Source organism: Lytechinus variegatus, chromosome 16 (assembly GCF_018143015.1).
Source record: "Lytechinus variegatus isolate NC3 chromosome 16, Lvar_3.0, whole genome shotgun sequence".
NCBI classification, from domain to species: Eukaryota; Metazoa; Echinodermata; class Echinoidea; order Temnopleuroida; family Toxopneustidae; genus Lytechinus; species Lytechinus variegatus.
This window is the reverse complement of record NC_054755.1, coordinates 8407881-8421960: the sequence shown is the minus strand read 5'-3', so window position 1 is coordinate 8421960 and position 14080 is coordinate 8407881. Positions and strand designations below refer to the sequence as shown.

Sequence of the window (14080 nt, the reverse complement as noted above, 5' to 3'; positions counted from 1 at the left end):
ATTTCACAGGTTTGAATTAGTGCTGAAGTCATAGCAGAATTACAATATTGCTATTCATTTATTCAAAACTTTGGCCTACCTTCAGGCCAAGTTTTTGTTACTTATTGTAAAAAGTTTTTGTTACTTATTATAAAATACGACAACAGTGATAAGGTAAATTTTTTATTAATAAAAGGAGAATCATGTATAAATTATTGAAAGAACATAAGCATACAGATTTTCAAGTTCTTGTAAAAGATTGAGGCGGATCACTGTAGAATAAGAATAGAACTTTGGATATCATTCAATTTCTTTAGGGATTTAGAGCAAATGTGTTTACTTTAGGTGTTGATTGAGTACACGCAATTCATCTTCCTCATTACAATTGTACATTTCATCTTTTATCATGTTTATCCTCTCCTCCTCCCCCCCCTCTCCTCCTTCCCCCCCCCCCCCCCCTCTTTCTCCTCCCCACCCCCTCCTCCTCCTATTATTATTCTTATCATCAGCAGCAGCTGCATAAATACCCTCAACATCCCCAGTGTCATCTTCATCATCACCAGCATCATCATCACCACCACCATCACCAGCATCATCATCACCACCACCATCACCACCTTTATCATCATCACCATCATCACCACAACCACCACCACCAACATCGTCGTCGTCATCATCATCACCACCAACAATTCCCACCACTACTTACTGCTAATCATCCTTGTGAGCGGCTCTATGAAAACCTTAATTGTTCCGGGTAGTTCCGTCAGCTTGGTCAGTTTCTCCGGGTTCCTCCTGATATCATGGAGGTGTTTCAGTAGGTCCTCATCGGATAGCTTGGAGCTCTCCTGTCGGTAGATGGACGGGAACTCACCCTTCATGTCCAGGTCGCCGTAATCCGATTTGAACACTTTCCTATAAAGACATAGGTATGAAACTTTATCAATCAATCAAATTAATCAAATATTGTTCAAGCCAATATATTTTCTAAGTTCCAGGACATTTGTTCCGGCGACAATATCTTATATGCTAAAGAAGAGTAACGATGATTGTATTTACCTTGCTGCCCATGCGAAAGGCATTCGGTACTGCCCCATCCTGCTGCAGAAGACCTTGGCTTGCTTCATGACCTTCTGGCACGTCTTGACGACATCCCCTGGCTTGGTGTAAGGATCGGCACAGTTGGCGATGCTTCCCTGAAGGACCTTCTCTATCCTGGCCACAAGGTAGATCTCTGAGTGAGCTTGCCTGATGGTGAAGATACCCTGGAATTCAGAAAGAAAATTAAGTTTAACCCTAGTCTTAATTAGAATTTTAAACCAGACTTCTATGAAAAGGTCTCCTTATAATAATTATTCCATATTTGTGGAAAATATTGAATAACATTCATTAAAATTCATATTTTGTATTTCTATTATTCTTCCCCTTTTAAGACTCAATTAATTTTTGAACAACTCTTTGCAGCAGGATAAGAAATATTTTTGATTGGTGAATGAGTTGACAACTGGCACTCCATGAAATTGTGGTCTAAGTTAACTCAGGTATAACTCAAGTTTTCTACAGAATACTTGAGTTACCATGAATGGTCTCAGGTCAGAAAGAAAGATCTCAGTACGTTTCACTCACTGGGCCTGAAAGGAAGGCAGAATATATCAAACAACCCATATAAAGTCTGAAAAAGCCTGCAATGGGAAGTTGTCAGGGCTTGAAATCAGGCAATTGCCTGAATACTAGCACCTCTGTGTTAGGCGATGTAATTTAGTTACGTGGTTAAAAAAAATGGGCAAAAATATATTGAAAAAAAAAATAATGTACTAAGTAAGAACACCATCTTTAATCCACACAAATTTGTAATCAAATATCACCCTAGTTTTAGCATTATTAGGTAATTCATGCTAAAGTTTTCCATAGACAGCAATGTAAATAGCAAATTTCAAATGAGTTTTTCTCACATATTACCCTCGTGTAAGTCTATGCATTAGAAGTCTGGTCATGCAAACGCACAACCCAACATATCATTAAGATTCCCTTCACATCTTATAAATCAAAACTACAATACCTTCTTTGGACTTCTGATCCAATTCTTATCCAGTTCACTGACATCAGGAATGGTTCTCGGGGACTTTGGACCGTCTCCCGAAGAGCCGTTGGCCGCATCGTTGAATCGGTCCAGCATCTGTCGGATTTGGGGTGGGTTGATGTCGACGTGGAGGTCCTCGGATATCTTTCGCTGATTCCGTGCATCGTAGAGTGCCAATGTCATGAAGAATGGTTCAGGCTGAAATTGAAATGAAATTAGATTTGCTGTGTAATCTTTTTATTCACTGGTAAACATGTACATCTACAGGGGGCCGTTTAAAATAACAAATAATGCTTAAATAAAAATGCTGAAATACAAAAAATGCTTACATTGAATAGTCTGTCATTCCTTCCACTAGATTCCATTGGTTCATTGCTGGAATTGAGAGCTGATGATAACCTGAAGAGCAGTTCAGACACCTCCACAACTATACGTTTCCCAAACTCTTCTTCGTACGGTTTACACTCCGGCTCCCCTGTGGCTTTTTCACCATGCTGTAAAGTCATATTGAAACACGTCAACCGAAAAATAATAACATTAATAAATTAGAATACAGCTCTAAAGCCCGACTACAGACCATCAAGTCTTTCCATTATCGGGTTTCGAGAAAAAATGTGAATGTGCAGTCAAACATCAGTGTGGTGATTCGCACAATGTTTCTTCAAGTTACAAATGACTAAATGAATAATTAATTGTGGAATATGGTAAGCCAAATGGGTTTACAAATGAATTTAGTTGCACTAGCCAAAATACATATTATCCATGAATTATTCTTACCGACAAATGCATTTTTAGTGCAAAGTATATAAATTGATTCAATCATTCATTCAAAAAGCAGTTGCATATTTCGTTTGATACTTTGAGATCTCATTGTTGTGCTTCATACATGTGCATGTACATGAACGTGTATTCCAGTCAACTTGCAACGTTATGTGTCACTGCATAAACAGCTCAACCCATCGAGCCTTTATGCCTGAGAACTTGTGTGGGAAGTGTATACCATACATGTATTAAAGTACACATGAACTCAAATTGTGTTCAATTGATTAATGGCATAGGGAGGCATTTCATCAACAATTGTCAGCTGACAAAAGTTGTTAGATTGGATAACTTTTCTTTATTTCAATTGTAGGGAAGCACTGTTACTTGGAAACTAACAGACGATTAGTCGGATAATGACAACTTTTCAGTGCCAATAACTTTCATAAAACAGTACCCTAATAAAGATTTGCAATGAATCATAGTTATGAAAGAACCATTCTGATTGGTTCCTGGTCCCTGTCCTGAACCAAGTGCAAATGGAACAGTGATTCTGATTGGCCATTGGCATGATATGGGGTCCTGGTCCCCAGTAAAGAAATTACATGTATATAAAGTTCATGATAATCACCTGCATACGAGGGTAGAGTTGGAACAATTTCTGTCTGTTCTCCCGTCTCTTCTGAGCATTCATTCTTTCCGTCTCTCTCGCATACTTTTGAAGTTCCGGGTGCTTACTGTTTTCCAGACTCTGCATAAAAGACTCTGGCTTGCCCGACGGTGATAGTTCATCAGCATATTCTATAGAAATTACAGATTGAAAAGGATTAGAGAATTATATTACAGAATCATAAGAATTAGTGAATATGAGGAATACATGAAACTTTGAGCACAAATAGAAACAATGATTGTCAGATGATGTTATTACTTGAATAATATCTTGAAGTATTAATGAATGTTCATTCATCTAAATTCTAATGAGATATTCACTGCAATTTTCTACTTAAAATTCAATATTACTATAATCAACAAGAATATCAAAAATATCATGATCATTATCATCTTCGACATTAAAAGTGGTCATCGTCACCATAATCAATATCACAATCGACCTCAAGACAAAACTACTGTGATCATCATACGATAATCACAGCAAAAACACAATCATCTTCATTTTAATCTTATTATTGCTACCATCACCATCAACTTCATCAACAACATCATATTCACAATAACAATTATCATTGACCACCACCCCACAATTATCATCATCATCATCATAGTCATCATCAACAAAATCACCATAATCATTATCACCACCATCACTACCACCACCATCATCATCATCACCATCATCACCCTCATCATCACCACCATCATCATCATCATCACCATCACCATCATCATTTCTTATTACTTGTATTTTTAATCGAGTGAAATAAATTGAATCAACTTGAACTGTATTGAAAATCATCATCATCATTGTCGTCATCACCACTATCACCATCACCACCACCACCACCACCATCATCATCATCACTCTACAATATATAAATTTGTACCTTGATCTAAATCATCAATGGAAGACACACTCTGCTTATCGCTGTTTGAGTCGGCTTTCTGTTGTTCAATCACCTTATAGAGGGCGCTATACCACTCTTCCATCTCGGCTTCACTCTCCGCAGCGATGTTGTACACCACGTTCTTGTCCATCCTAAGTTCCATGCCATACTTCCGCCCTTTTGACGTCTGAAAAGAAAAAGGATGGAGGGACATCTTGAGGTGTGTTTTGTATAGCGGTCTACATGTACATGTACAGTATATTGGTGTATACAGTGCTTCCCAGAAAAAACAAAACCAAGATTTAGCGATGATTTATCATAACTTAATCACAAATACAACAGACAAATGACCTACCATTGTAAAGCTTAGAATCTCCTCTTTCATCTGAAATTACTTAGATTATTTCACATTCACGCATGAGTGAGCAAAAACATTTTGAAGAGGGATACCAAAAAGTCATTTGGCAGGCTGTATCTGGGTTTCAAAAAGAAAACCACATTTTTAAAAAGTTCTATATCTGCTCTTTAATTTGATACCTCAATTACAGAAAATGATCAGCGAGATATCAGTGGTTCTAATTTTGTTACCCTAAAATGTAGGCACTTTTCCAAAATTATCTAAATTAAACAGGTAAAGCTGGCAAGTACAATATGTACAGTCAACCTTCTATAAGTTGAATAATCACCTAAGGCGAAGCAATTTTTAGCCAAGATTTATGCAATACGTGTTATTTCCCTTCTGTATCCAACAGATTTGTGTGTCACTGTGGTCCCAAGATATTTGACTGTGGCAGAGTTAACCGTGTTCAATTTTTTTAATCACAAATTGATTTAATGAACTGTATACTGAACTATGCAGCTAAAAAGTGTATCCCAATAACCGATATTGTTCATAACCTTCCCATTATTGAAATTGAATACAAAAGCATGCTCTACTTTCTAATCCATATCTCACATGAAAATATACCACAAGAAATAGAAGACAGTAAAATTGGGGGAGACGTGCGATGCCCCGAATTGAAACCAATTGATCTCATCAGGGTCCGAAGGTGAACCAGACAGGGGCCAATCAAAACCAATTTATACCATCACTCGAAACTTGCTTCTCGGAAAGTGTCAGGAATGTATTAAAGGCAACCCCTGGGAGCTTGGGTAATGTTATAATTTGATACAAAATAGAGAGTAATATTGCTCTAATCCTGTCGAAGTTGCCAAAATGTTATTTTCAAAACATTTCCAGTGTCTCTAAATTTCCGTAGGTTTCATTCATAACAACATATTTCTTGATAATTTCAAAGTGCTTTAGCTTTTGATAGTCCAGTACAAGACTTCCTAGCGTAATTTCATTTTGAAAACATCATCATTGCCCTGGAAGTTACACCAATTCCTCTTAAAAAGTTTACTTGTTTCAGTGCAAGGCCTTCTAAGTTAGTCTAATCTTTTAATTTTTAATGTGCTATCTAATCGACAGGTAGTGTAGTATCACCTTTCTACAAAAGTTGAAAGAAATATTTTAAATCTTTATTTCATTTCTTTCACAACTTTCTATTTCCATCGAAATATACTTTTGCTGAGGTGGACTTGGCCCTTAAAGGTTAAGTCCACCCAAAAAACTGTTCATTAAATAAAAAGATAAAAATCAAACTAGCATAACGCTGAAAATTTCATCAAAATCGAATGTAAAATGAAAAAAGTTATGACATTTTAAAGTTTCTTTTATTTTTCACAAAACAGTGACATGCACAATTTAGTGACATGCAAATAAGACAGTTGATGATGTCCTTCACTCACTATTTAATTTTTTTTTATAGTTTGAATTATGAAATATTTCATTTTTTATACATTTGACTATAAGGACCAACTTGACTGAACCATACAATATATTAAACAATGCTGATTCAACATGTTCTGGGAGAAATTAATTGTTGTTTCACTTGACGAGAAAATAACAATATTTCATTTCATAATGAAATAAAAAATAAATATTGAGTTGACAATGTCATCTGTCTCATTTGAATACCAACCAGGATATGCTTATAACTTTCTTGAGAAATTAAGCAAAACTCTAAAACGTCATAACTTTATTATTTTACATCCGATTTAGATGAAATTTTCAGTGTTAGCTTGTTGGATTTTTCTCTTTTTATTCAATTCAACATTTTGTTAGGGTGGACCTGTCCTTTAAATAGAAACTCATGGTGCTTTCAGAGTTCAATTTGAAGTCAGTACGGTGGGAGTCAAGACCACCTTTAATAATACAAAGAACTTGGTTGGTACGATAGTGTGAGTCACTGATGGAAGGCTTAATGAGGGATTACTATACTCCAAGACCTCGGAAACAATGGATTTAGCTGCTTTATTGGGGAATCAATTATTAGAAATTATCATGATATAATGAGATAACTGATTGATGAGATAATCTTGATATTACCCCCTCCTTGGGATTTCCTTCCTTCTCTCTCCTTTCCATTTTACCTCTTTGCTGTGACGTCCATTCACCCTAATTTCCCTCTTTTCATTTGATCTTCCCATTCCTCCATCTCCCCCCCCCCTTCCCATCCCCCTTCCTCCCCCTCTTCGTCTTCCCCCTCCTCTTTCTCCTTCTCCTCCCCCTCTCCCTTCCCGTCCCCCTTCCTCCCCCTCCCTCCCCCTCCCTCCCCCTCTTCGTCTTCCCCCTCCCCTTTCTCCCCATCCCCTCTGCTTCTCCCTCTTCCTTTCCCTCCCCTCCCCCCCCCTCCTCCTCCACCCCCCGCTCCTCCTCCTCCTCCTCCCCCCTCCTCCCCTTCCTCCCCCTCCTCCCCTTCCTCCCCCCTCCTCCCCTTCCTCCCCCCCCCTCCTCCTCATCCTCCTCCCCCTCCCCCCCTCCTCCTCCTCCTCCCCTCCCCCCCTCCTCCTCCTCCTCCCCCCTCCTCCTCCTCCCCCTCCCCCTCCTCCTCCTCCCCCTCCCCCTCCTCCTCCTCCTCCCCCTCCCCCTCCTCCTCATCCTCCCCCTCCTCCTCATCCTCCCCTTCCTCCTCCTCCTCCTCCCCTTCATTATCATCAGATCTGATGATAATGAAGGGGAGGAATACAGCAATCATTATTATTATCATCATCATTATTATCAACATCATCATCATAATCATTGACATCAATATTAATATTTTTGCTGCTATTGTTATTGGCCAATGTCATTTATTATTTCTTTACACTTGTAATCATAATTACCACCACCATCATTACCACTGTCATCATCATCATCATCATATTCACGATCATCACCACCACCACCACCACAACCATCATCATCATCATCAACATCTTCTTGAACATCATCATCATCACCATCATCACCACCATCTCCATTGTAAACATTGTAACCGTCATCATCTTCATTACCACCACCACATCCATCACCGTAATCATTCCTCTCCTCCAATTCATCATCAATACCATAATAGTACAATGCAAATTGAATTGAGCAAAGATGGATCTCATATCAAATATTAATTTCAAGCCTTTATTTCTTCTACAATCAAAATAGTACACAAGCTTTCAGTCAAATCCACATCCAGTGATGCAGTAAATACGGTACTGAAAAATAATATGATACCCCTAACAGACCAAGCCGACATATTATTATCAGGCACTAATCACTCTCATTTGCAGGGATGCATGGTCAAATTCCGTCACAAATTAGCTGGCCGACGAGCCGAAAAGGTCTGCTGATTACAAGCTTTCTACCGCTGTGATAAACCTTCAACCCTCCCTCTGCTAGTTTATTAGGATTGTGTCACACTGAGCAAATTTATTGGTAATTTAGAATATTAACCCATCAACCATTAAACATGATTTTACTTCATAGACCCAAGCTGAATTTATCACAGGTGTAGGGTTCAATCAGTTAAGATTCAACAGATGAGCTTGATGAGACCAATCATACTCTTTTGTAGGATGGGCCCTAGACTTTTTTTTAAATAAAGCAATGGCAAACTCGCCCAATGGTCAACTCTTTATCTTCAGTAGATGTTAAGATGTTAACATAGGAAAATTGATGCAATTGACAAAAAATCATGAAATGATGATGATGATGATGATTATGATGATGATGATTATGATGATGATGATAGTGATAGAGGTCGTGATGGTGGTGGTGCTGGTGGTGGTGATGAGGAGGATAATGAAATGTTTCAAAGGATGGAAATCTTTGAAGAGCTACATTACTGAAAGAGACCCCTCCCCCCAATAAAAAAAACAAGTGTCAATTTCACATTCAAAAGGAGCCCTACTCTTATCCCAAAGCACATCTAAACTTGATGTCTACATGTATAAGAACTGTATCCAATTAATAAATGTATATTAAATCTTAACACACCCAATCTCTTTTTCCTTTACACACAAGTTCATTTTATGTACATATACAGTACACTACTTGACATCTCAAAGAACTCCCACTCATGTTCTAGTCACTTCGTTAATTCTTCATCAACCATCGTCTGCCGGTAATTTTTTTTCTCCCCTTCCCAACCCCTCATCATGCTTGGGAATAGGTAGCAATGGTTAAGAAGGCGACTGGACTTTGCTTGATGGGATGTGCGTACCCCGAAGGCAGATACAAGCCCTCGTGTGTTCCACCAGCGTCGTCAAGAAAATGAGCTGCCCGTTTTATTGGATATCGGTGTGCGAGATCATAAAAACAAGATCATGTGCGATTTTCTCGCTGACAGCCGGGTATTGTTTTGTCTGTTTGACGTAAGAGGTCCCGAGCGGTGCTACGCCAGAAGGGGAAAGGGATCTTGATTTGAGTCTTTTTATAGAACTGGGGTAACCATGATTGAATAGCACGATTCTCAATAAGAAGTATGACACAGAAAAGGTTTTAGAAAATTATAATGAATAGCCAGCTGCAACATTCTAACCAATGTTTATCCCATTCTCAAATTCCTATTATGAAACACAATTTCACTAAAAGTTTTCCTGACAAAAATGTTCACAGAAATGAATTCAATTAACATTACCTTTTGCTCATCTAATTACTGATTAAAGTTATCATGTTACAAAGCATCTACTGAATTAGCCTTTGATGGCACTTTTTTCTGAATTTTTCATAGAATTTGAATTTTCATCCATTTACTACATGGACAAATGTTACCAATGTTTCAAACAAAGATTGTATAATGAAATAACATGTAATACATATTTCAAACAGTTCAGACTATATTTTTTTCCAACAAATATGTATGCAGTCTTAAAGTTTTCTATAATTTCTATCATCACACAAATAACATTCAAAGCAGTCAAGCATCTGCTTGAGTGCTACTCAAAACTTAAAATAGCCTGAGGGAACATCATTATTCATTGTGTATTTTCAAATATAAATTAAAGCACAGCTCTTTGGGAACAACCCGGGATTTGCTTTATAATGAGGAATATGCATTTAATATTTGAAACATACAGTACCTGCCCTGCGTCATTGGCATTGCCATCATCATCATTATCTTGTTTAAATATTGTTTTCATCACCATCATTAGAAATGTCAGTGTCACTACCACCACAAATAAAACTACTGATCACAATCATCAACCTCATAAACATAATCATCATCATCACCACAACCATCATCATCAGCAGCAGCAGCATCACCATCATCATCATCACCACCACCATCATCATCACCACCACCATCATCATAAGCATCATCATCATAATCACCACCATCACAAACATCATCATCATCATCACCATCATCATCATCATTACTATCTTATCCTGTTCACCATCACAATAGTCATTATCACCATCATCATCCTAATCCCTACCACCACCACCATCATCATCATCATCATCACCACCATCATCATAAGCATCATCATCATCATCATAATCACCACCATCACAAGCATCATCATCATCATCACCATCATCGTCATCATTACTATCTTATCCTGTTCACCATCACAATAGTCATTATCACCATCATCATCCTTATCCCTACCACCACGACCATCACCATCATCACCATCATCACCATCATCACCATCATCATCATCATCACAAGCATCATCATCATCATCACCATCATCGTCATCATTACTATCTTATCCTGTTCACCATCACAATAGTCATTATCACCGTCATCATCCTTATCCCTACCACCACGACCATCACCATCATCACCATCATCACCATCATCACCATCATCATCATCATCACCATCATCACCATCATCACCATCATCACCATCATCACCATCATCACCATCATCACCATCATCACCATCATCACCACCATCACCACCATCACCATCATCACCATCATCACCATCATCACCATCATCACCATCATCACCATCATCACCATCATCACCATCATCATCATCATCACCACCATCATCACCATCATCACCATCATCACCATCATCACCATCACCACCTACATCATTGTTGCCAGTTTGTCAACACAATCGAAGTCATCATCACTGATCCTTAATTTTTATTCTGCTTCAGCCAAACTCTCTTGAGACTTCTCTCTTCATTCTCTTTAAATGCCACAGCATGTTCATGTTATAAGGCAATCTTGAAAAGGTCATCCAAATATGGTTTGAATAAACCATTACCAGGGGGCATATTAAAACTCCCACGGACATGCACAGCTAAAAATTGATTTTCAATTTTGCCGAATTCTCCTCAATATCCCTCAATCAAAATTATTTAGGTTTTATTCCAAGAAAATAGTCTGTAAGCCTCTGTTGTAAGGGAAAAAGAGGGTATTACAATTCCCAACATTTAATCAAGGTGCTGGGGAGGTAATTTTGATGAATATGTAAATTTTGCACTATTCAAAACCAGTAATAATCATCAAAATAATTTTGTAGAGATCTGCAAAATTTAATTGTTCACTTTTTTTCTTCTGCTGACATACAGGGAGAGGCACCATGGGGCAATTCAATAGGGCCGTCTGCACCATCCAGAGTTTTCAAATTAGCGCGCTATTTCTGATCCAGCAAATTATCCCGATCTGACCAATCTCGAGATTATTTGCAATGGAGATGCAATTATTGCGCTAGTTCGTAGGATTAATCTCGAGATTGCAATCCCGAGTCAACTTGGGATTATTTGCAAAATAACGCGCTAATTCGTAGGTGCAGACGCACTCGGGATTTTTTATTCATGGTGTCAGACCATAATGCATCGATGCCTCGCTCGAGCAGGAATTGCTCTTCTTGCGATGGTGGAGACGGGGTTTCTTGAATCTCGAGATTAATCGCGAAGAGGGTCGATCAGACTAAAATCTCGAGATTGAGCAAACTCGGGATGGTGCAGCACCACCTAATATGAAAAATTTAAGTGAATGTAGTGGAATCTCCTTAAATCAAAATGATTTGTCATGAACTCATGATACATCTCTGCTTTGAGATTCATATACTCTCAGTTTATCAGTTCAAGTATAGAGACATGTGGAATTTGAATAAAAAAATTGAGATAAATGTGACTAAAACATGATTATTTTACAGGCAATAAATGCAGACAAACGCTGTAAAAAGACACTATTGATTCAACTGTAAATGGACTTGGTAAATCACAAATCTATGGGATTTTACTTGGTGCAGATTGGTGAACGTGGCATGTTATGAGTTAAGGACATGGACGAACAGACAAAAAAGAAAGGAGCTTTATACTCCATGGATGGATGTTCATCATTCATGTTCCTGTACCGATAACAGGACAATGCCCCATACGTATCTTCACGCTTAGATCCTTCCCATCACTGCCCCCCTCCCCCCCCACATCGAATCCATCTTTAATCTGCCCTTTAGCAATCCTACCCCGTTTCATTCAAAGTGAAATTCTTCTCACTTAGACCCTAATGAGAAGAGGATCCTGTTTTCCGTCTTCATCCATTCACCCAACCATCTGGTCCCTGTGGTCCCCGAGGACGGCCTTGTCTGAGGTAAACCCTTTCGGCGACTCATCAGTCTTTAAAACGCATCCAGTGTCATTGACTCTTACATACAGAATGCATATCAATGGAAGCTGCCTTAATATGTCTCTTTCATGCATTTAGTCTTTGCAATGATATCTGCGAGTGGTTGTATTCAAGCCAATATTTTCAGGTTTGGAGACTCATTCAGCACATTTTCAAGTTGCTATTTTCACAATTTTGGTTGGCTACTTGCATAAAAAAAACTTGGTAATTAGTAGTATTTTCTAGTCGGGTTACAGTAAAGAAAGGTGTGGGGGTCTTTGCCTCCCCCCCCCTAATTGCCCTCTGTCAAAGACCAGTGGCTGCATGTCTACTTTGTCTAATATTTGTTGACACTTTTCGAACCATCTCAGTACTCTTCATCAACTATTTTTCTTGTCTACTCTTAGCATTTGATTATCCTTTGTCTTTTTTTGTCAACATTGATTTTGTCTACTCTCTTTCTTCTCTAATTCTTGTCTAAATTTGTCCACACTTTGCCAAGAAAACTAGTGTTATGTCATGTCCACCATATTTTTGCTATCTGCAATGTCATTTTTTTAAGTTTCATTACAAAAATGCATTCCTTACCTTTGTAACTTCCAAAAGAGAATCAAGGTACATATTGCCTTTTGCTTCTGTGCTCCTTTCATCCTTGTGGTATTCCAGCAAAAAGGACCTATCTGCCAACTGCTTCAAGTAGAAAAACCTTCTCTTGTAAGACTGCAAATATACAATGAGAAAAAAAACAAAAGATTCAATGATAGCAGCTTCATCATGTCAAACACTATGCAGACTGTTTTTACCGATTCACCTTCCAAAATATTTGTTAAAAACATCCATGATCAACTGAAATAGAGATTTGTTCCAAAATAATATTTTGAATTCAAGTATTACAGATACAGAGCAAGCATTCCTTATACTGTTGTCTGAATTCTGTGATATAGATACATGTACATGTACATGTAGGGCTGCATGCTGTGCGTATACACAATAGGTGGTTTCAGACCGCCTCGAAGTTCGCCAGTTCCAGGTATTCTCTGATCGGGAAATTTACCCCGATCAGAAAATACCAGGTATTTTGGTAATGTGAAAGCAAACTACGCGTAATTTCCCCGAAAGAAAATACCCGCTAAATAGTAGGTACTTGGCGAAATTACGAGAACTTTAGTGGGGATTTTTCCAAGGTCGCAGGTATTTTGGCGATGTGAAAGCAAATTACGGGAACTTTTAGCCCAGCGTGTCGTTGGGCGCGGCGGCCTGGGTAGCTGCTGGGCTAGTGATTTTGAATCTTGCACCTTGCCTGCTTATCAGACCATACTGCGCATGCTCGCAACTTCGTAATTTAACGGGGATTCTTGTGATCGAGGCGGTTTGAAACCACCTAGTGTACTATGGCAACCAGATGTATGAATGTGCAAGATAGGATGTTGTTTAATCTACTTTTTCACCAAAAGAAATCTTTCACTTTATATCATGAGAAAAATGGTACTCTTGTCTTCCAAGTTCACTTCTTTTTAAATAAATTATCATTGATCAGAATCTGTTTTAATGTCCCTGGATTGTGAAATGCCAGGCTTATAAGGTTGGTATCATCTTTAAGATTAAGCAGAAACATTCTTGCTGGAAAGCACCCCCTACGGTGTACCAATCAAGTAAATTAAACCAGTCTGCGCATATATTAACATTCACTGCCAGTAGCTCCTTGGCAACTGAGAACTATCACAAAATCCGACATTGCTTGTCTTGCTTGAGAAA

General features: G+C 38.4%; 1 protein-coding gene across 7 annotated transcripts in view; it reads right to left on the bottom strand.

Moving 5' to 3' along the window:
* The window catches only part of LOC121429484 (dedicator of cytokinesis protein 9-like), a 139713-nt gene that overhangs the window by 92771 nt on the left and 32862 nt on the right, over nucleotides 1-14080 (bottom strand). For all 7 annotated transcript variants that reach the window (XM_041626519.1, XM_041626520.1, XM_041626525.1 and 4 more), the window contains exons 6-12: nucleotides 12914-13045; nucleotides 4381-4567; nucleotides 3450-3619; nucleotides 2389-2553; nucleotides 2039-2257; nucleotides 1039-1244; nucleotides 689-894 (exon numbers count right to left, since the gene is read on the bottom strand). In XM_041626519.1, the coding sequence (XP_041482453.1) occupies nucleotides 689-894; nucleotides 1039-1244; nucleotides 2039-2257; nucleotides 2389-2553; nucleotides 3450-3619; nucleotides 4381-4567; nucleotides 12914-13045 (1285 nt within the window). The remainder of the gene's footprint in view (nucleotides 1-688; nucleotides 895-1038; nucleotides 1245-2038; nucleotides 2258-2388; nucleotides 2554-3449; nucleotides 3620-4380; nucleotides 4568-12913; nucleotides 13046-14080) is intronic.